Source organism: Lonchura striata, chromosome 3 (genome assembly GCF_050655825.1).
Source record: "Lonchura striata isolate lonStrDom1 chromosome 3, ASM5065582v1, whole genome shotgun sequence".
Lineage (NCBI taxonomy): Eukaryota > Metazoa > Chordata > Aves > Passeriformes > Estrildidae > Lonchura > Lonchura striata.
This window is the reverse complement of record NC_140705.1, coordinates 31,182,169-31,202,204: the sequence shown is the minus strand read 5'-3', so window position 1 is coordinate 31,202,204 and position 20,036 is coordinate 31,182,169. Positions and strand designations below refer to the sequence as shown.

At 39.8% G+C, this 20,036-nt stretch overlaps 1 protein-coding gene across 13 annotated transcripts in view; it reads left to right on the top strand.

Moving 5' to 3' along the window:
- The window catches only part of FILIP1 (filamin A interacting protein 1), a 114,749-nt gene extending 95,179 nt beyond the window's left edge, over positions 1–19,570 (top strand). For 5 of the 13 annotated variants that reach the window (XM_085576430.1, XM_085576427.1, XM_085576426.1 and 2 more), the window contains 2 exons: positions 2,345–5,153; positions 11,187–17,068. In XM_085576430.1, the coding sequence (XP_085432556.1) occupies positions 2,345–5,153; positions 11,187–11,393 (3,016 nt within the window). In that variant the 3' untranslated portion in view covers positions 11,394–17,068. Of the gene's footprint in view, positions 1–2,344; positions 5,154–11,186; positions 17,069–18,763 lie in introns of those variants that run through there. The other 8 variants (XM_085576433.1, XM_085576435.1, XM_085576432.1 and 5 more) reach the window with 7 other exon arrangements.
- The last annotated feature ends 466 nt before the right edge of the window (positions 19,571–20,036 follow it).

Here is a 20,036-nt window from a genome sequence, read left to right as displayed (position 1 = left end):
TATTTTGCACTCTGCTAAGCAGCCTGGCTGGTGTGTACTGCCTGGAGCAATTGCTGGGTAAAAATCACATGTGCAGGCCTAGGAATTACAAATTAAAGACAGTTTTCTAAGCATCTCTAGACATTGGGGTGCCAAGATTTATTTTTTTTTTTTCTAAAGCTGTTTTCTGGGCTTTTTTAATTTATAGATGTCACCTTAAAATTTTTCTGTGGGACAAGGGTGGCTGGAAACATTCTGCTATGTTTGTGACTGTGGAAGATGTACCATTTAGAGGACCACCAGATTCACTACACTGTTCTGTCATGGCAGACAGTATTTTTATGGAAGGGTGCATGCTATTCCTTTAAAAATGTAGCCTGGAGGAGATGAGAAAGAGTTCTTTGCTGAAACATTTACATGAAGCACTGTGACAGAGCAGCCAGGGAATATATTGCATGCTAATAAAGTTCCTTCTTCAGTGTGAAAAGTGAACACTTTGTGAGTGACAGTGGGTCTTTTTTTACCTTTTGACATTCTAACTTGACCAATAATGAGGCATCCACCAGCATGCCTTTTCAGTCCTTTCCAAAGAGCTGCCACAGCTAAAGAGACTTTTCTTTTGAGAATAATCTGTGACCCAGCAAGGTTGGCTGCAATGTTTGTTTGTTTTTCTTTCTACTGCTGGTTCCTACTATTCTTTTACTCCCACATCCTATCTGAGTCTTGTTTTGAAATGCATTCTTCGGCCTTCTCCTTCCCTACCTACTGCATCCTGTGTTCTGCTTTCTGATTTCCTTCTCTTTTCTTACAGCTTTTCTTTAAAGTTCCTTTTGATTCTCGTCCCCCAGGAACAAGGAGTGAAACATTAACAGTTGCTGAGTACCGAGCTAGTCTGGCTTTTGCTAGGAGTGTAGAGTTCAGGTGAGGGCTCTGGGAGACATCCTTTGTGTATGACTGTGCCCTGGGGCCCTTGGCACCACTTCATTGCTGGAGTAGCAGAGAGGAATATATATCTGTGCTCCACCTGCTGTCATCTACAATCTAACATGGAAGAGAAGAATATTGATAAAAGTTGATCTTTGCTAGCATATGGATGTTCCAGTTACTGCAAGTTAATTACCAGGCATTAATTGCTCTGTTATTGCCACCTGGATGTGTGTCTCAGTTATAAAAAGGAAGCTGAGAAGCTTCAGATTTAGGGTAAGCAAAGCAAATGGTTTTGAATTATCAGGTGTCTTGATAGAGGATGTGGGGACTGTAGGTACTGTGAGAGCAGTTTGGAAAAAATATTATTTCATAGTAAATTCAGTGTGCATACCTGTGTCTTTCTAAGTCAGACTGCTGCTTTTACAATAAGGCTCTTAGATTGGTTGGGATACATCCTTGTGTTATCTGTACCTCTTTCAGTTGAGGATCACTAGCTTCATAAATCTGTGCTTAGAACATCTGCAGGAACTTGCTAGGTTGGTGTCAGCAGATCCTGAATATAAATCACAGGTATAAAATAGTTCTATTACTCCGTGTTGCATGGCTAAGGCTGGGTAATGTATGCCATTCTTGTCTTTCTAAGGAGACACCTAATTTGGATATATGGTGAGCTTTTATATTGTCTGAAAACACAGCTTTAAGACCATACAGAGAAGCGCATTTTCCAGAGAGGTCAGCTATAGCCAAAGGTTTGACTAGTTTGGTGCTTGTGGTTCACAACAAAACTCCAGAGCCATCTACTAAATGAAATGTAGAAGAAGAAACCTTTTTAGCATAATAGTCACTCTGCTGGAAAATTTATCTTCCTGCTAATTTCATATGCCAGTGATGCCCAGATGGTTATCAGTTGTGTGCTACTGTAATCTTCTGTCCTGTTGGCTTGTTTGTAACCAGGATTGGTCTGTTTATATGTGGCTGCATATGGCAATTAGTTTAAATCTTTTACCTTATTTTTCTGTATGCAAGGCATAAAGAGGAATCCACCTTGCAAAACAAATTTGGTATAAAAGGGTTAGTGAGTAGATAATACCTGTGCTGTTGGGATATTATATGCTTTTACTAACATCATCCTAACAGAGAAATAAATGTAAGGAAATTAAATCCTGATGTATTTGTTATCTGTACATGTATAAAATGTTACTGTGTTTCAGATTTCTAGACAATTTTATGTATTTTTCATTTAACTTTTGTAATTCAAAATACTTGGTTTGGGAACACAACTCTAGTAGTTTTTTCTTGAAGACTAAATAAAATTAATAAATTAATTATTAATTAATAAAAAAGAAGCTAAAATAAAGGTAATTTTAAAAATAGAGAGATACACGCACAGATATATATATACATTTTAGTCTAACGCATCTCTTTTGACTTGTTTTAGGTTGAAGAAACTTCTTGAGCAGGAGAAGATCTATCAAGCCCGGAAGGAGAAAGAGCATACCAAGAGAATCAATAAACTAAGAGAAGAACTAGTCAAGCTCAAATCATTTGCACTCATGCTGGTGGATGAAAGACAAATGCATATTGAACAACTTGGTCAACAAAGCCAGAAAATACAGGACTTAACCCAAAAACTAAAGGAAGAAGAAGAAAAGCTTAAAATTATTAGTGCAAAAACAAAAGAAGATGGACAAAAACTGATGAAATTAGAGGCAGAACTTGAACATAAAACATCATCATTTTGTCAAGAACATGAGGAGATGACTGCTAAACTGGCTAATCAAGAGTCACATAATAGACAACTAAGGCTCAAGCTAGTGGGGTTGACTCGTAGAATAGAGGAGCTAGAAGAAACGAACAAAAATCTTCAAAAGACTGAGGAGGAACTTCAAGAACTAAGAGATAAAATAGCAAAAGGGGAATGTGGGAACTCTAGCTTAATGGCAGAAGTGGAAAACCTCCGCAAGCGTGTGCTTGAAATGGAGGGAAAAGATGAAGAGATCACAAAAACTGAATCCCAGTGCAAAGAGCTGAAAAATAAACTGCAAGAGGAAGAGCATCATAGCAAAGAGTTGAAACTTGAAGTGGAAAAACTGCAGAAAAGAATGTCAGAATTAGAGAAGCTGGAAGAGGCTTTCAGTAAAAGTAAGTCGGAATGCACTCAGCTACACTTAAACTTGGAGAAAGAAAAAAATTTGACTAAAGATTTGATAAATGAGTTGGAAGTGGTGAAGACTCGAGTGAAGGACCTTGAGACATCTGAAAGCAAGTTGGAAAAGGCTGAAATAAGCTTAAAAGATGACCTTACAAAGCTGAAGTCATTTACCGTAATGTTGGTTGATGAGCGAAAAAATATGATGGAAAAAATAAAACAGGAGGAAAAAAAGGTTGAGGGCCTAAACAAGAATTTTAAAGTTGAACAAGGGAAAGTTATGGATGTAACAGAGAAATTGATAGAAGAAAGTAAGAAATTTTTGAAACTGAAATCTGAAATGGAGGAAAAAGTATCTGGTTTGACAAAGGAAAGGGATGAGTTACTTGGCAAACTGAGAAGTGAAGAAGAAAAATCATCTGAATTAAGCTGTAGAGTTGACCTATTGAAGAAAAAAATTGATGGTATGGAGGAAGTAGAAAGAGAAATTACAAGAGGTCGAACTAGGAAAGGAGCAGAGCATGGTTGTCATGAGGACAACAAGATTAAGGAACTTACCATTGAAATTGAAAGATTGAAAAAACGTCTCAAACAACTGGAAGTGGTTGAAGGAGATTTGATGAAGACTGAAGATGAGTATGATCAGCTAGAGCAGAAATTTAGGACTGAGCAGGATAAAGCTAATTTTCTTTCTCAACAATTGGAGGAGATGAAACTCCAGATTGCCAAAACGAAAGCAATAGAAAAAGGTGAAGTGGTGAGCCAGGAGGCAGAGCTGAGACACAGGTTTCGTCTGGAAGAGGCCAAAAGTAGAGATTTGAAAGCAGAAGTTCAAGCACTTAAGGAAAAAATCCATGAGCTCATGAACAAAGAAGACCAGCTTTCTCAGCTCCAAGTCGATTATTCAGTTCTACAGCAAAGGTTTATGGAAGAGGAAAACAAAAACAAGAGCATGGGACAGGAAGTTTTGAACCTAACAAGAGAGCTGGAGCTTTCTAAGCGTTACAGCCGCGCTTTGAGGCCCAGCATGAATGGAAGAAGAATGGTTGATGTTCCTGTGACGTCCACCGGCGTGCAGACAGATGCTCTGAGCAATGAAGCAGCAGAAGAAGAAACTCCAGCAGTGTTCATAAGGAAATCCTTCCAGGAGGAGAATCATATCATGAGCAATCTGCGACAGGTAGGTCTGAAAAAACCCATGGAGCGTTCTTCAGTGCTTGAGAGATATCCTCCGGCAGCAAATGAGCTTGCTATGAGGAAATCCTGGATACCATGGATGAAAAAGAGGGAAACTGGGGCTCAGACAGCTCCTGATAAAGGAGCCCGAACCCATAGTAGTCCAGCACATCCCGGGGAGGTTGTCCTTTCACCAAAGCAAGGTCAACCTCTTCATATTCGGGTGACACCAGACCATGAGAACAGTACAGCAACTTTGGAGATAACCAGTCCATCCGCAGAGGAATTTTTTTCAAGTACCACTGTCATTCCTACTTTGGGAAATCAGAAGCCACGAATAACCATCATTCCCTCTCCAAATGTTATGCCACAAAAAGGAAAAGGCAGTGAAAGTCCCATGGGCCCAGATCGTTCCATGTCTCCAGTCACTATAACAACATTCTCCAGGGAAAAGTCCCCAGAGGGAGGGAGGGCACCCTTCGCTGACAGACCTGCATCGCCAATTCAGATCATGACAGTATCGACGTCTGCAGCGCCGGCAGAAATCTCCGTCTCTCCGCAGTCACAGGATATGACCATGGGCAGGGCTGTTTTCAAAGTCACACCAGAAAAGCAAACTGTCCCGACTCCAATCCGCAAGTACAATGCCAATGCCAACATTATTACAACAGAAGACAACAAAATCCACATCCACTTGGGTTCCCAGTTTAAACGTTCTCCCAGTGCCACGCCTGATGGCACGAGCTCTGTGATAACAGTCCGACCGGTGAACATCGCGGCAGAGAAAGAGGTGGTGACTGGTACTGTCCTTCGATCACCTCGGAACAACCTGTCCCAGCGACCTGCAGCTGCCAGCAAGGTGACAAGTACTATCACCATAACGCCTGTTACAACATCTTCCACTCGAGGAACACAATCAGTGGTAAGCACTGTGGTCTCATGGTATGGTCTTCATGGTAGGGTAAAGGACAAACCATAGCTCGGGTTTGAGACACCAGCAGGGAAAATGGGAGAGGTGAGGAGAAATTCTTGTCTTCCCTACATTTCTGCCATGCTCAAGCTTAATTATATAATCAGAATTTGCCCAATTCATGTATTTTTGTACCAATGTTGGATGCTGGTACACTTTTGGTATTATCTCCCAAAGCAGTTAACTTCCAGAACACTCTTCAAAGTTATTTTCATAATGGCAACCCAGCAAAATTACAAGTGAGAGACAGAGGGACAAAGAATGGTGGGCATGACAGAGCAGGAAACTATATTTTTATTTTCTATGAGTGCAATATCTAAATTTTGAAAATACACTCATTTTTTTTGGCTCAGCTGGCAAGTCTTTGGACTCTAATTATGCAGGCTGGCATTTCTTTGATATAATCCCATGATCCCCATATAATTCAGTTAATATCTGCTATATTACTGAGCTCCAAATGAAAAATAAGCAGATGTGTTATCATTGCTTACAGCTCCAAGCCTCTTTAGCCAGCGAATAGTAGAGCTCTTTCTGTTCCTCTGAACTTCTCTAAGTGCTGTATTACAATAGAGCTTCCTGTAGCATATTGTTTTTGCTTTCTCTTTGGGCTCCCGTTGTTGTACTCCAGGTTCTTTTTCATAGTGAAAGACTTGTCACCTCTATTTTTAATCATAGTGGGCAGTATTTATTGATAGTCCTCCCCCAGTTTATTACTGGACATACATTTTTATTGCTTGAGTAGGAAATAGCCTGGGAAAGAATTTAACCAGAACAGAAAACCAACAGTACTGTATTAGTCCAAAAACTTAGTTAGCTAGACAGAGTCTGCAACAGATGCTTAGGGGAAGATTATTTTGAGTGGATAAACACACAGTAATGTTTCCCTCAGTGTCTGTTCCCAGTTTTTGGCAATAGGTGGGTATTTCTCTCTGAACCAGAGCCTGTAGCCACATCTTTGTCTTTAATAGACCATGGCAGAGTTTTCTTCTATTTATTCATTTAATTGCTTTTTGAACTCATTTGCACTGTTGTTTCCACAACATCAGGGGGCAGTGAATTCAGCTGTGGGCTTTGGGAAAAGCTCTTTTGTTTGATACCTTTTATGAAATACCTTCATTGGTTACAGCCTTTTTCTTCTATCTTGACAAATACTGAATAGTCATCCCCTCCTCATTTGTCCGTGCTGCTCGGGAGTCAGCAGAGCCCTACAACACACCTCATCAGCCATCTCTTCCCAGGCTGAAATGTCGATGTGCATTTAGGATACACTTTCACACTTCTGGAGAGAAGCTGCCATTCCCATTTAAGGCCTCTGAATTAAGAAAGCTTGCATTCATTACACAGATCGGTTTGGGATCACACATGCACTTGCTCTCTCTTCCCACCTATACAATGTATTGTAGATAATTTATCATACAGTGTTTCCTTACATATTAGAGGCAACTGTTAATTTTTTTAAAGCCTTGAATTAATTTACTAACTCCTTTGTCTCTCAGAAGCCTGGAAAACTTTTTTAAACTTTTTCTTTTAACTAGATGTCTGTCTCTACTGTCATGATGCAGTGAACCATGGCAGACAAAACTTTTTTTTTTTTTTTCTGGCTAAAAACTGGATTCTTTCTTTACTTTATCCTCCCTGATTTGGAATGTAAGGAAAATAGTTCAGCCATAAGATTTACTTTATCTTATGTTTCCTTTTGTTTTTTAGTGTCTCTAGTCAGCTGAGCAGGCAACTTTGAACAAGCTCAAATGTGTCTTTTCCTCCCAGGCCTCTTGGAAAGGAAAAAAAGTGTATTCACCATCTGTTTTGCAAATGACAACTTTACAAACACACTCCACTGCCCCTAGTCAGAAAACTGAAGCTGTGATCATTTACTCAGTAACCCCAGACAAAACCAACAGATACAATTTTGAGGGTTTAAGTTAATAAAATCGAACAAGACTAACTGATACACAGCTGCTTTCTTAGCTCACTGGTTTTAATTTTTGTCTTAACTGTCCTCACACAAGATGCTTTGTACAATGTATTAATGCCTTTTTTACGGCAGCCTATGGATTTGGATAGTTCCCATAGAAACAGAAAAAATGGTGTTGAATTGTCCTTAGATTGATTAGAATCAAACTCACTCCCAGGAAAATACTTGGACTATCCTAGCAGACCTAGGATATTATTTTTTTTATTGCAAATGGACCAAAGAGACCAGAGCATATAGAGATGAAAATGAGCCTGCTTGTTAGTCTTCCCTTAGTACATTGCCACACATTTCTGTACCCAGGACAGTTCATATAGTTTGCAGAAAAAAAATCCCACAGAATAAACCCAAGTATTCTTTGTGAAAAAAGCCCAAAACAGTGGTGCCTACATCCTGTTTGACTTAGGCCTTACATTTGATTATAAGATTACTGGTGAATGTGGATCTTCTTTGGCTACCATGATGGGTGTCAGTCCTTAATCCCTGCGCTCCCCTCCTCCTACAAGCCTGGCACTGAGTGCCATCTGTTTATGCTGCCAGGGTATGCACTGACTCCAGTGCCATGCAAATCTGCAGGGAGCAGAGGGAATCCCGGCTGCAGCAGAGCCAGCGCGGTGGCACCGCACCAACCATGCACGGCATCCTGTGACCATGGCAGGAGGGCCCAGCTGAGAAGCTGCTAGGTGCCAGAGCGAAGGGGACAAGTGTTTATGCAGCTGTAAGGCCACTTGCAATTGGACAGCATTTAGTTTGAGATTGGCATCTAAATGTAGCTCTGTGTAGGTGTCCCATGTCTGCTCTGAGCTGCTGCTGGAGCTCCTGGAGGTGCAGGGGGCAGCTCAGCCTGTGCAGAGGTGTTATGGTGCTGGCTGTGTGTTTGTGGCAACTCAGATGTATGTGAGGCTGGGAGGGATAACCCACCCGTACCTTTCTGCAGTGGCAGCTGATGGGACAGACACCTCAGGTGGCACGAGAAGTATCAGTGTGGGCAACTGAGTCAATCTGTAGTCATCAGTCCCCATGGCAGCACTGAGGCATGTGTGTTGGCCTGAGGTGACTTGGGGGTGATCCAGCTGAGACAGGGCTAGCTTCTGTGTGAGCTGAATTGCCCACTGGCTCTGCTGACTATATTGACTAGATCTCAAGTCCCACCCTTTGAGGATAAAGTTACCTAAAGATACTTTATTTTAGTGCTATTTTCAGTGCTGTCAAATCATGTACCTGCCTTCCAGCTGCTTTATCAAAAGTTTTAGGTCTCCTTGGGTCATCTGTCTTGTCTGCCAGCCCTGTGTACATTGCTTGAGTAGCCCAGGGCATTTCAAATTGCACAAGGTGTCTTTTGGCCACTGAACTGAACCATTTCTGTCCAGGGCAAGCAGGGGCCTGATCAGATTGAGAACAAAGGCTGAAAAAGCATTTTTTACTTAAAATATTCCAGAAGCTAGTATGTGCATGAAAGCATTCTCTTTGTGCGTCAATAAAATGCACCAAGCCGGATTTGTTACAAACTACTCACACATGCTACATGTTCTGTATGTTCAGTTTGCTTTTTTCCTTTAATGGGACTGCCCAGCCTTACTGCAACTTCACAGGTCAATGCACCTGCGTCTGCAGTGAGAGCTGATGATGACTGCACCATAGCAGCTGCATGTGTTCCTCTCACTCTCATTAATGTCTTGTGTAACCTCACTGGGTCCCTGTTCCAGCACCATGTCTTGCCTTGCCAGCTCAGATCCAGCATGCATTACCCAGTGTCTCACGGGGTCTCAGGCACTCCATTCCTGCTGTGTAAGGGTTAGTTTCTGGCTGGAGCCACGTCCCAACCAGACCAACCAGAAGACAGCAGCCTGCAGACAAACAGCTGGAAGGAATGGCTTTGAGTTCTTGGAAGAAGTGATGGAGAGACAGGCAGTGGTGTGGGTTCTCTGCCACAGATGCTACAGACTGGATGTGTTCTCTGCTTGCTGCCCCTTCCCGTGCCCAAGAGGACAGCGGCTGGGGAGACACCTTTGTGCCATCTCACTTGGCAAACACAAAATGCTTTTGCAGCTGCCTGGGAAGCAGGCATTAGATTCCATGTGATCAACACGTTAGTATGCTGGAATGAAGGCAACTAAGAAATTTAAAGCAAGTTAGAGTTCTTTTCAAAGTGCTTTTGAGTGATTTAGGCTTGAAATGAGTAACTTGAAAGCGCCCAAATCCTTAGTTAATAATTTACATGTGAATAAAGCTGAATAAATGCCTGAGATTCCAGCTACTCCATTTGATTGCCTCATGTTTACTCACTGTGGGACTCTTTCAGGGAGTACAAGATGTTTGTCATTTGGGTCCCCTGGGATGTTGACATATTTTCCAAGGCTGATGGAATGCATTTGCATGTTTTGCCCTACAGAATTGTATGCGCCTAACTTGTTTTGACATCTACATGTGAGTTCCATATTAGCGTTTAGACTACTATTGTAAATGTTGCTTTTAGTTATTGAAAATGGCTTCCTTCCTGTCAGGCAGACAGCATTCAAGTTTTCCAATTGTGATTTTTTTGAGTGTACACATGGGGTTTTGAACTGTTCTTAGAAGATTAAGGAATGGTTTTCCTTTGCATGTTCAGGACGCAGACAGAAAGCTCTGATGCCACTGGCTGAAAAACATTTGTAGAGCATTTTTAAGTATACAAAAGCTTGTTGCATCTGACATAGGCCCCCAATCCAGTCTATTTGAGCAGTTAAGTTTTACTTTGCTTATATGTCACAAGTTGCAGAGTTTAGTCATTCAGCAGGTAAGTCTAGCTAGCATTCCAGGATTTTAGGAGAATTGTTCTCTTTTGTCAGATGAAAATCTTAATCCATAATCTGAACAGAAATGTCAGTCTTGTAGGAAATTTAGCCAAGAGACTGAAGTTGTTGCCATTATCATTTGTATCTGTATTGCACACTGCAGGAGATAAAGCCTGTTTTCCTTCCACAATTGTCAAGTTTATAAGTATTTTCTTAAATATAAGAAAATACTTATATGGTTCATATGGGGTAGCTCCAGATTTGACCTTGAAGAGTATGTGCATCATTGTCTGGCCAAAGCTATGGAATAGTTTTGGCCTGGTCTCCACCTGGGGCTCCAGAAGGACACAGGAGCTGTGTTGGTTCTGCCAGCCCCAAGCCAACCACTTTGGCTGTTTTTTGGGGGGTTTTTTTAATTCTTAAGTACTCAAACTTGAGGACAAGTGTGCTTGCTAGGCTGTTGTCCAGGGCAGAAAACTGGCAGAGATAGTAAAATGGCCATGTGCACACTGCCTTGAGGTATCCTTGGAAATTTGGGTTAGCAGCTTCACCCTCGCTAGAGTTTCTCAAGTGATGATCTATGCTTGGACTGTGAGAACCCTTTCCCCCATCCCTCCTGTCATAGCCACAGGAAAAGGAAATACAAATATTTTCTCTTTTTCTTTCTCTCCCAACCCCCTGCTCTTCCCAGTGCAGAAATAAGTGGCCCCAGCCATAAGCTTAGCATACTTTGGGAAGTAAAATTCAATTTTATTTACAATGCTGAGTGATCGTGCCCCAGCTCCTAAAATTCGGCAGTTACCCTACATTCATCGTTAGCCTTACCTGACTATGCTGTTTTGAAGACCTGTCATAGTGTCTATGCTAGTCTATTAGGAAGATGCTAATATTTTGCCTGTCCTGACAGTCAAGCCAATGTTGTAGTTGCCTCTAAGGCCATCCTGCACTTTGTCATGCTGGAGAATGGGAAATTTGCACAAATTCCCATCCTTGTGACATTGAGTCAAAACACTACACTTCACCTCTGGGAAATTAGTTTGATCACAACTGTGCCTTTGGCTGTATTCTAGCAGTATGTGCCATGGCCAGATTCCAAGTGTGAATATTACTTTGCTAATAGGTGTGATTTGGGATGTTGTTGTTTGAAAAGTAAATGAAGAACCAAAGAAAGGTGTAAGATGAACATGTATGAGAAAGTCCTTAATGTGTGGCATTTTTCTCTGTCTCTTTGTTTTGCAGACAGGACAGGATGGGTCATCCCCGAGACCTACACCCACCCGAATTCCTGTGTCAAAAGGTATGAAAGCAGGAAAGCCAGTAGTGGCAGCCCCAGGAGCAGGAAATGTGACAAAATTCGAGCCTCGTGCTGAGACTCAGTCTATGAAAATAGAACTGAAGAAATCTTCAGCCAGCAGCTCTGCCTCCCTGGGCGGGGGTCAGGGCTGATGGCAGTGGCTCAGGGGGTACGTTTTGCAGGTTTTACTGCTGCCATGGAAGTCAGTTCCCCTGTCTGTGTAGTTGTTCACGTTTGCCTGTACTAGCAGCTGTCACTTAACAACAAACTAATAAGTGTGTGCACTGACTACTTAAATAACAGAATCCTTTTGTTTTCTTACTCAAGTTAAAAAAAAAAAAAAAAAAAAAAAAGCTGTCAAAAAGGCAATTTTATGCCAGGAAGGTTTTCTGTCTAGGAAGTGAGAATGGGGTAACTGCACTAGATTATTAATCTAGTTCAGGAATTCTTAATGATAGACTTGGTCACTTTTTAGTAGATCAAAGGAGGTTTGATCACTTTTACTAGATTGTTTTCCACCTTAATGGATCACTTTTCACCTTTGCTGCTGCATGGTCTGCTTTCCTTCCTGCCTTGATCACATTGTTGAAATGCCACACGGCCTAGGGAAGCAATGCCAGAAGACTTGCCATGCGCACTTGAGGTCCTGTTTTAATGAAAGCCAGTACCTCGTGTGTGGGAGGGGAAGAGAGGAAGGATGGGCACCATGTGGCCTTCTCTCTAGGAGCCTCCAATCAAAATCACCATTTCTCAGTAGGGAGCTGCTTTCTCAAGATAACTATCTAAAATCAGGGGCATAAGGATGTTGCACAATGTTTTTCAGCAATTAATGCTTCCAGAGAGAGTTAACATTTGTAGACAACACTTAGAACCAGGTCCCTGACTTACAAACACTGGAATACTGCTAGCTCAGGGCTCAGATGAAGGCTTGTGAGCCAGAAGGTGTTTAGTCCTCAGCAAAAGCTTGAGAAACACTATCTGGAAAAAATTAATACAATTCATTTGTGCCTGTTCCAAAGACCACTAAAGGCTATGAAGCAACTCATTCCATTGGTTTTCAGTTTTCCTGATTGGGTCTTATATTTAAACCTTACTTGCCAAGCATCCTTATGTCTTAGAGGCTAAGTCAGCACAGCCTGCTTGGTGGCAGGAATTGCTATCTAAAGGCATAGCTCAGGTACAGATAGTGAAAGAGAGAGGGTTTGGTAAGGAAATTACCCTCAGCTTTCAGTTGTTTTAAAATATTTTGTCATAAAATGCAGACCACCTTACAATACCATGGTGATTCATCATTTTTCCTTCCCTCTTTGTGATTTCCTCATCTGTATGTTTGCATTTTTTTAAGCATGTTTTAAGGAATTTTTCCAGCATGGAAATACTGTGGATGCTGATGATTGTTATGATTGTTTATTTAATAACAGTAGAATTATTAAAGCACGTTTCCATTAAGTGGTCAATTTTCACAGAAGAAAGTTGGAACCAAAAGAAATGAAGCTGACCAGAAAAATAAATGATGGGTTTAAAGTGGTATAATGCTTCAACCACCTCAGCAAGCTGTGAATGGTCTAGTGGTTAAAACAGAAAGCAAGGTGGTCAGACCACCAATAAATTCACAGAAAGGAAAATGCACTGGTGGGTGAAATACGAAATTTGGCCTGGGAGAAGATATTTGATGGAAGAAATCTGTCACTGAAGGTCAAGAAAATTATATTCAATCCAAGTAATGTTTAGTTTTCCATCTGCTTTGCATTGCTCTCCAATTTCAGACCCAATATTTACAATTATCCCATTGTAAAGCGGCATTTTATTATTCACATAAAGGGCATAGGTTTGGTTTTTCACATGTGTAGCACTTTAAATGCCTGTTAATTTTAAGGTTCTAGTTCCTATGACATTCAAAAATCAGAGTAGTATTAGTAGCATTATTTCATAACGCGTATTCCCAGCACTTCAGCAAGCAATGTGAGTTGATATGTCAGAAATACATCAGATCCTCTCAAGGAATTCTTATCATTTAAAAGTCTCAGTATGTCAATAAAATGTTGCTGAGATCTTACTGTTCTTTCTGTAACACAGACTTTTTAACAGATATTTCAAGGAGAAAAATGTCTTTTTTCTGCATGTTCACTTTAAATGCTGTTACTGAAGGAAGCTGTAAGGTCAAAACAGTCAAATATTACTGCAAACATGATCCCCAAGCTAATGTAGCTTGATACAGCTGCCTAAAGCCTTCCTTGTGTCAAAAAAAACTTAGTTCCTTAGTTAACTGTCACCATACTCAATATTCTATGTGTGCCTGTTGTAGAAAATTTTGTTTTTGTTTGAAGTCTAAGAAACTAATTCATTTGAAAAAACAAGCCAGCCTCACAGTACCTGAAATCCAGGGCACACAGACTGGCACAGCCAAAATTGCAGGCAGGAGTTGCTCCTGAAGAGTCAGTAGGATTAGATGAGACAGACTTCAGAAATTCCAGAGAGGTCAGACTTAGGAGCCTGTTATTTTTCCCCAGGGGCTGCACAACAAAACCAGATTTTGCTCTGCAGCAGAAGTCTAAAGAGTTGGAATCAGGCAGCTGGTTAAACTGTTATCTAAAACCAGGTATTTTGTTATACTCAAAACTTTGACATCTGTTTTAATTGACCTAATATTCTTGTTTCCTGAAGGTAGAAGAAGGGTAACATGAAGAGAAAAGAAAGCCTATAGTTCAGAAGTATTAAAAGTTCAAGCCTATTTGTGTTACACTGAAATTTCCTCTGAATCTGAAGACAGTTATGTTTAGTGACTACAGTAAGATTCTCCATTCAGTAGGTCAGCTCCAAAAGGCAATTTAAACAACCAAATCTAAAAACAATGCCTAAGCCCAAGAGGCATCCTGAAGATCTTCCTAATGTTCTTCCACAGACCTTATCTAGCCAGTGTTTCTGTTACAACTTAAATGTAGCACTGCAGCCACTGTACCTTACAGAGATCCATAATGCAGGTATTCTTGTATTTCCTCCGAGGCTTTTAAGTCAACTCACAATTTTATGGTCACTTAAAGTCAGGATATAACTTCACACTGGGCTGAAAAGCTGTAGTCCTGGCTTTGTCACCTGCAGCCAAGAAAGTACTCACTGACTATGTGGTTGTCCTTTGAACTGGTGCAGGTGTTTGAATTTAACTGGGGAACTGATCTGAATTTAAAGGAATCCAGCAAAAGAAAAAGCTAAAGGTTGGGTTTAATGTAACTTAGTGCTAGACTCACAGGCCAGAAAAAGAAAGGAGGAGGGCACAAGGAAACCAGTTGGCGTTTTAAAGTGACTGTAGGATCATGAATGCCTTCTAATAGATCAAATACCACACAAATGCAGGGGTAGTGCTGCTTACTTTCAAAAGCTTTTGATTGAAACCTTTTTTAAAAGGTAGGAGACAGTATCTGAGGAGACTCAAACCCACATCAGTTGCAGGCAGGTTCACTAGTGGCACTGACAGCTGAGGAGGAAGAAGGTGGCATTCTCATTCCCTCCTGGAAAGGCTGTGCTGTTCTGCATGGAGTGCTTCAGTATTCACTGAGCAGAAACAAGGGAGTGGTTGAGGGGTCAGGATATTGAACTAGGAAGGAGGCCCCTCCAGATGTTGTGTCCCTGTTCCGAAGGCTGCCTTTGAGCCTGGTCCGGATGAAAAGGAGGCTTATAAAATGAAGTGTCTGTGTTCATCCATCCTTCCATCTCTCCTTCCCTAATGAATAACACTGAACAACCAACCAATTTCATGCAAATCTGACAGAGCAATAGGGATCTCCAGAATAAGAAGTTTTTCCAGTTTAATGAAAAGGACGGCAGAGAAGAGGAGCAAGACCTTAGCAGTGTCTCACTGTGTGGAAGAGCAGGGCATGAGCTCACCTTCATACAGGATCAAAGAATGAACACAAGAGTGATGTCACAAATGCCACGAGGACAAACTTTGTCCAGACCTCAATTTTTACTAGGCACCAAAGAATCAAACTCTGACACATCAATCCAAAGGATAATATTAGGGATTTACAGGGCATATGTTTATTCTCCATTACTGGATTATAGTGCATAATAAACTCAGCCTTCCTAAATGATCATTTGGAGTCACTCATCATCATGCTTTCTCTCTCTTAACTTTTTTCGGTCATTTGGTTTGGTTTTTGTTTTTTTTTTTTTTGGTTTTTGTAATGAAGTGGAACAATTTCAGTAGCAAAATAATGCACTCAGAATCATAATGATAGTTAGAATGCTTTGTAAGAAACTAAGATGACTGTGTAATCTTTGTTCTTTTAGTCATAATCAATGTCAGCTGGAGAGAAGCCATGTTTTGGCTGATGACATGGCCATATATAAGCAGTTGTGATAACTCAAGCCCAGCAGTAGTAATGCACGGTTTAGCCCCAGCAGTAAGGTGGAGAGGGTGAATAGCAGGGAAAATTCCAGCCCATTCATGAGCAGCACACATGGACTGAAAAGGTGCTCCCTCAGTTCTCCAAATGATCTCTCTGATTTTAAATATAGTTCCTAACAAGTTTTCTACTGTGTTCCCTCAGTTAGATCCCATTGCCAGACTTACTGCTACATAGGGCTATTGCTAATGTAGTCATTAGTAGATAAATACATTTGAGTGTGACTGAAAAAGGAGTGCAGAGCTTCAAGTGTAATGCCTAGAGAGATTTCTCTCAGAATAGCAAACATCCTAAGCAAATGGTAGAAGAAAAATAGAGATTTTTATTTACTTTGGTTACCTTTTTTCTTTTGTGACACCCGTTAGTGTGATTTTTGAAAACCCAAACACTTTGTGATTCTTTGTAATATGCCCAGAGTACGCGTCACTGTATTTAAACCTCAAACCACTTACAGCACATAGTAATTGCCACCATGGAAGTAATCTCTAAAGCCACATTAATATCTTGATCCATGCCAATAGGATGCCAAGTCATATGTCACTGCTTGAAATATGCCATGCAGATTCTAAAATATGCTCAATAGTTACATGAATATTCAGTAATGTTTATATGAATATTTAGTAATTCTGATCAGATGTGGAAGAGCAGGTCTGTAATAGAGTAAGTTACTATCCTGCTGGGTTTCAGGTACTTGGCATAAGCTGCAACAGTTAGGACAATTTTCAGACCAATTACATGTTCCCCTCACACATCAGTGGCCAATTTCATTGAGTTGCTTTGAAACACAGTTTGCTGGCAGGAGTTTTTGTGAGCTCATCTTTTGAACTTGCTTTCATTTAGGAGAATGGTTTTCTCCTCTCTGTCAGTGTGAGTTATCCTCTTTCTCTTAATTTTGCTTGAGCTCTCTTGGCCAAAATTATATGCAATATTTTTCATTATAGATATTAATTTCACTTTGAATCTTACTCCCTACACATTGCTCTTACCTTGTTTTTTTTTTTTTTTTATTTTCTTAAAATGTAAGCAGGGTTAACTAGTGTCATGTGCAGAACTATCAGCTCTCGGGTATGAAACACTCAGTTGTGAATGGTTCTCTAAACAAAAAAAAAACCAAAACAACACTCCCCTTGGGATTTTAAAAACAGAAATACTGATGTATGATTCTCTTCTGTTGCTTGGGTGTGCATTGTCTGTGGTACATTCATTTTTGTATTATCTGGTGATACTTGTATATATTGTAAGGAGGAATTAAACTTTATATGTTAAAATGTCACTTGATGTACTTCATTATATGAACTGGTATCCTGATGTGCTTCTCAAGAAGTTCTGCTTTACATCAGTAGGACTGAAAGCAGAATTATCTGTTTTACATTAACTACATTTTCTTTTTCTGTAATTAAAATAAATTGTTTTGTTTAAGAGGATACTTAGCTCCTTGAAATACTCTAATCTGGAATGCTGAAAAAAAAATATTTAATAATATCTTTAAAATAGAATCATATTCCTACAGAGGGTGGCCCAAAAGAGTTCTCACAAAACCAGCCCTATTCTAATTTTACCTTAGTAACTGTTCAGACGCCTCTTTTAGTAACTACACGTGTGTGTACATAATATATATATTCATACAGAGCATGATATTTTTCTGCTGCCCATTTTTCAGATTTTTGTGTCTAAACTCCTTATTAAATATGCACAGTGAATATTAAGAAAATATTTTTTTAAAAATAGTATTTTTAATATTAAGAAAAGAATATGTAAATGTAGCTGTTAACATCATATTCCACAAGAGCTTCAAGTTAGAACAGCACTGGCTGTAAGGTGAAGTCATGCAGTAAGTTTGTGGTTCTTTCACATTCACTGCTCAAGTGTGGTGGAACCGATGTAAATTTCTTGTTGAAAATAATTTGTTATTGATAAGTTGGATGGAAAATAAATACTTTCAGTTCGGGAAATTCTATTATTTAATTTGCCTTAATATATTTTATTGGACGTTGCCTCAGCCCTTCTCTTGCTTCACCACGTATGAAAAGCAGCACTGGGGTCTGCCATCTAGTGGCAAAGTTCTGGCCGTAAGAGTACATGGAAAATATTTTTATTTTTCTTTCTTCTTAGAATGTAACTTCATGAAAAACCTTGTAAATATTAGTTAAGAAGCAGATAAAGGCAAAAAATCAATAAAAATGTAAAAGGCAAAAATTATATCAATAGTGTCATTTCTTGGGCCCCATAAATTTTGAAAAATCTTCAGAGTATTAAGAAAGGAAGGTAACAAAAGTAATTTCAATTAAGATGAATATTTCTGAAAATGTATAGCTCTAATTAGTATTGGTACAGTTACATTATTTTAAATACATAAAATTCTCCTTTTCACATAAAAATGTTAACTGACAGTTAAATTCTTGTATTAAATAAGTTGGCAGTAAGAGCTGTATATACAGGTAGAAGAACAGAAGACCAGGCCATTAGTACTTCAGCAGAGCTCAGGGATTAATCAGGGACTGGGACTGTGTGTGTGACTACAGACAGGGGAAAATTAAATCCAGCCTTTTAAAGAAAATGTCAACACATAGTTTTGCATGCTGTGGCTGAAATTAATCTCCATTAAAATTCAAGAAGCAAAATTCAAGAAGACTCACGGAATAAACACAGCATAGGTTTTTAAACCAAGTTTAAATTTAAAAAAATGAGAAATGACTTCATACCTCTTCCTCATCCCTATTGATGAATTGCCACCAGATTTATGATGAAGTTGCTTAGACAAGATACTAGATGCCCAGCTCCAAGTCTTTCTCTACCTAGTTTGGATGTGGAACTGGAACTTTGGTGTCCCTCTGCTTTAATCCATTCAACTGTATTACTCCCTTTTTTATTATGGACAACCAAATTATGGTCTTGACATTGAGGTGGAAGCCAAGGCCTTCTGAGCCCTCGACAGGTACTAATTTAGTTTCCCTTTGTAGCATGAGCCAGGGTAGTTTTGTCAAGCAGTGATGTGAGAGTGAGTTTGTGAGACTTTTTTAGAAAAATGCCTTGCACTGCCATTGTAACTGTTCTTTCAAGTAAGCTGCAATGCGTTTGTAGTTTCATAAACCAGAATGTTTTGCTCTCTTTTCTTTTAGAGAGTGTCATCATTCACCAGTTACGCGTGAACTCTAGATGAGTTACCGCCCGCTAGAGCTCTCTGTGTGCACTACCTTCCATGCCTGTGGATGGACCACTGTAGAAGCTCTCTGCCATCAACACCAGGGTCACTTGTGCTACTGATTATTTGTGGAAGTATTAATGCTTCCATTAGGTTTTATATATATATTTTTTTCTTGGTAGAGCTTTAAAAACCAATGGCCTTGCTGGTATTTTAAAAGTATCTAATCAGAGAGAGAGCAGCAGTCTTTCTGCCAGCTGAATTTCACTCTTAATTGCAAAGCCCAAGGCACATGCTTGATTTTGTTTGATATTTGCCATATAATTTATTTTTATAATACACTTTGTAAAGTAGCTGTGCCAAAGTTGCAATTCCTGTTGCTTGTGATGCATTTATTTGTAGAATACACTGTCAAATTTGCAATTTGATATTTTTGTAATAGAGAGTATGTGAAGAAAGAAAATGTAACTTCAGCAATGTTTTCTGTTTAAATGGAGAAGTATTCAGTATGCCACCATGAGATTCTGTGAGACTAAATACTCTGAAGACTGCTGTATGGAATTTGTTGCAGAATATTTCTTGCACTGTGTGATGGTTTGGCATAAAATTAAGTATTAAAGTCCAATGCCTTGAAATACAACCAAATTTAGTCATTTTAAACTATGTAAGTCAGTTTTTAAAGCTGTGATTTTTTTCTATATAAAGTATGTTTTTACTTTTGCCTGTATCAAAAAAAGTTGATTTTCATTACACTGTAACTAATAAATGTTCACAACTATGCAAATGTAAATGTAGGTTTTTGCATTTCAGCTCCAGTTTCTTAAGGCTTGCAGCACTCACCTATATATTTGTTTATGGGGACAGTATATGGATTAGGAAGTTCCTTTTTCTGACTGGTGTCTCAATACAGTGTCACAGTGAAGTACAGGGTGAAACTGATTCATAGAATCACAGAATGGTTTGGGTTGGAAGGCCCTTAAAGATCATGTAGTTCCAGTCCCCCTGCCATGGGCAGGAATGCCTTCCACTAGATCAAGTTGCTCAAAGCTCCACCCAACCTGGCCTTGAACACTTCCAGCAAAGCTGCTCAACAGCTTCTCTGGGTATTTTGTTCCAGTGTCTCACAACCCTCAAAGTGAAGAATTTCTTCCCAGTATCTAATGTAAACCTACTGCCTTTCAGTTTGAAGCCATTCCTCCTTGTCCTGTCACAACATGCCCATGCCACTCTCCCCATCTTTCTTGTAGGCT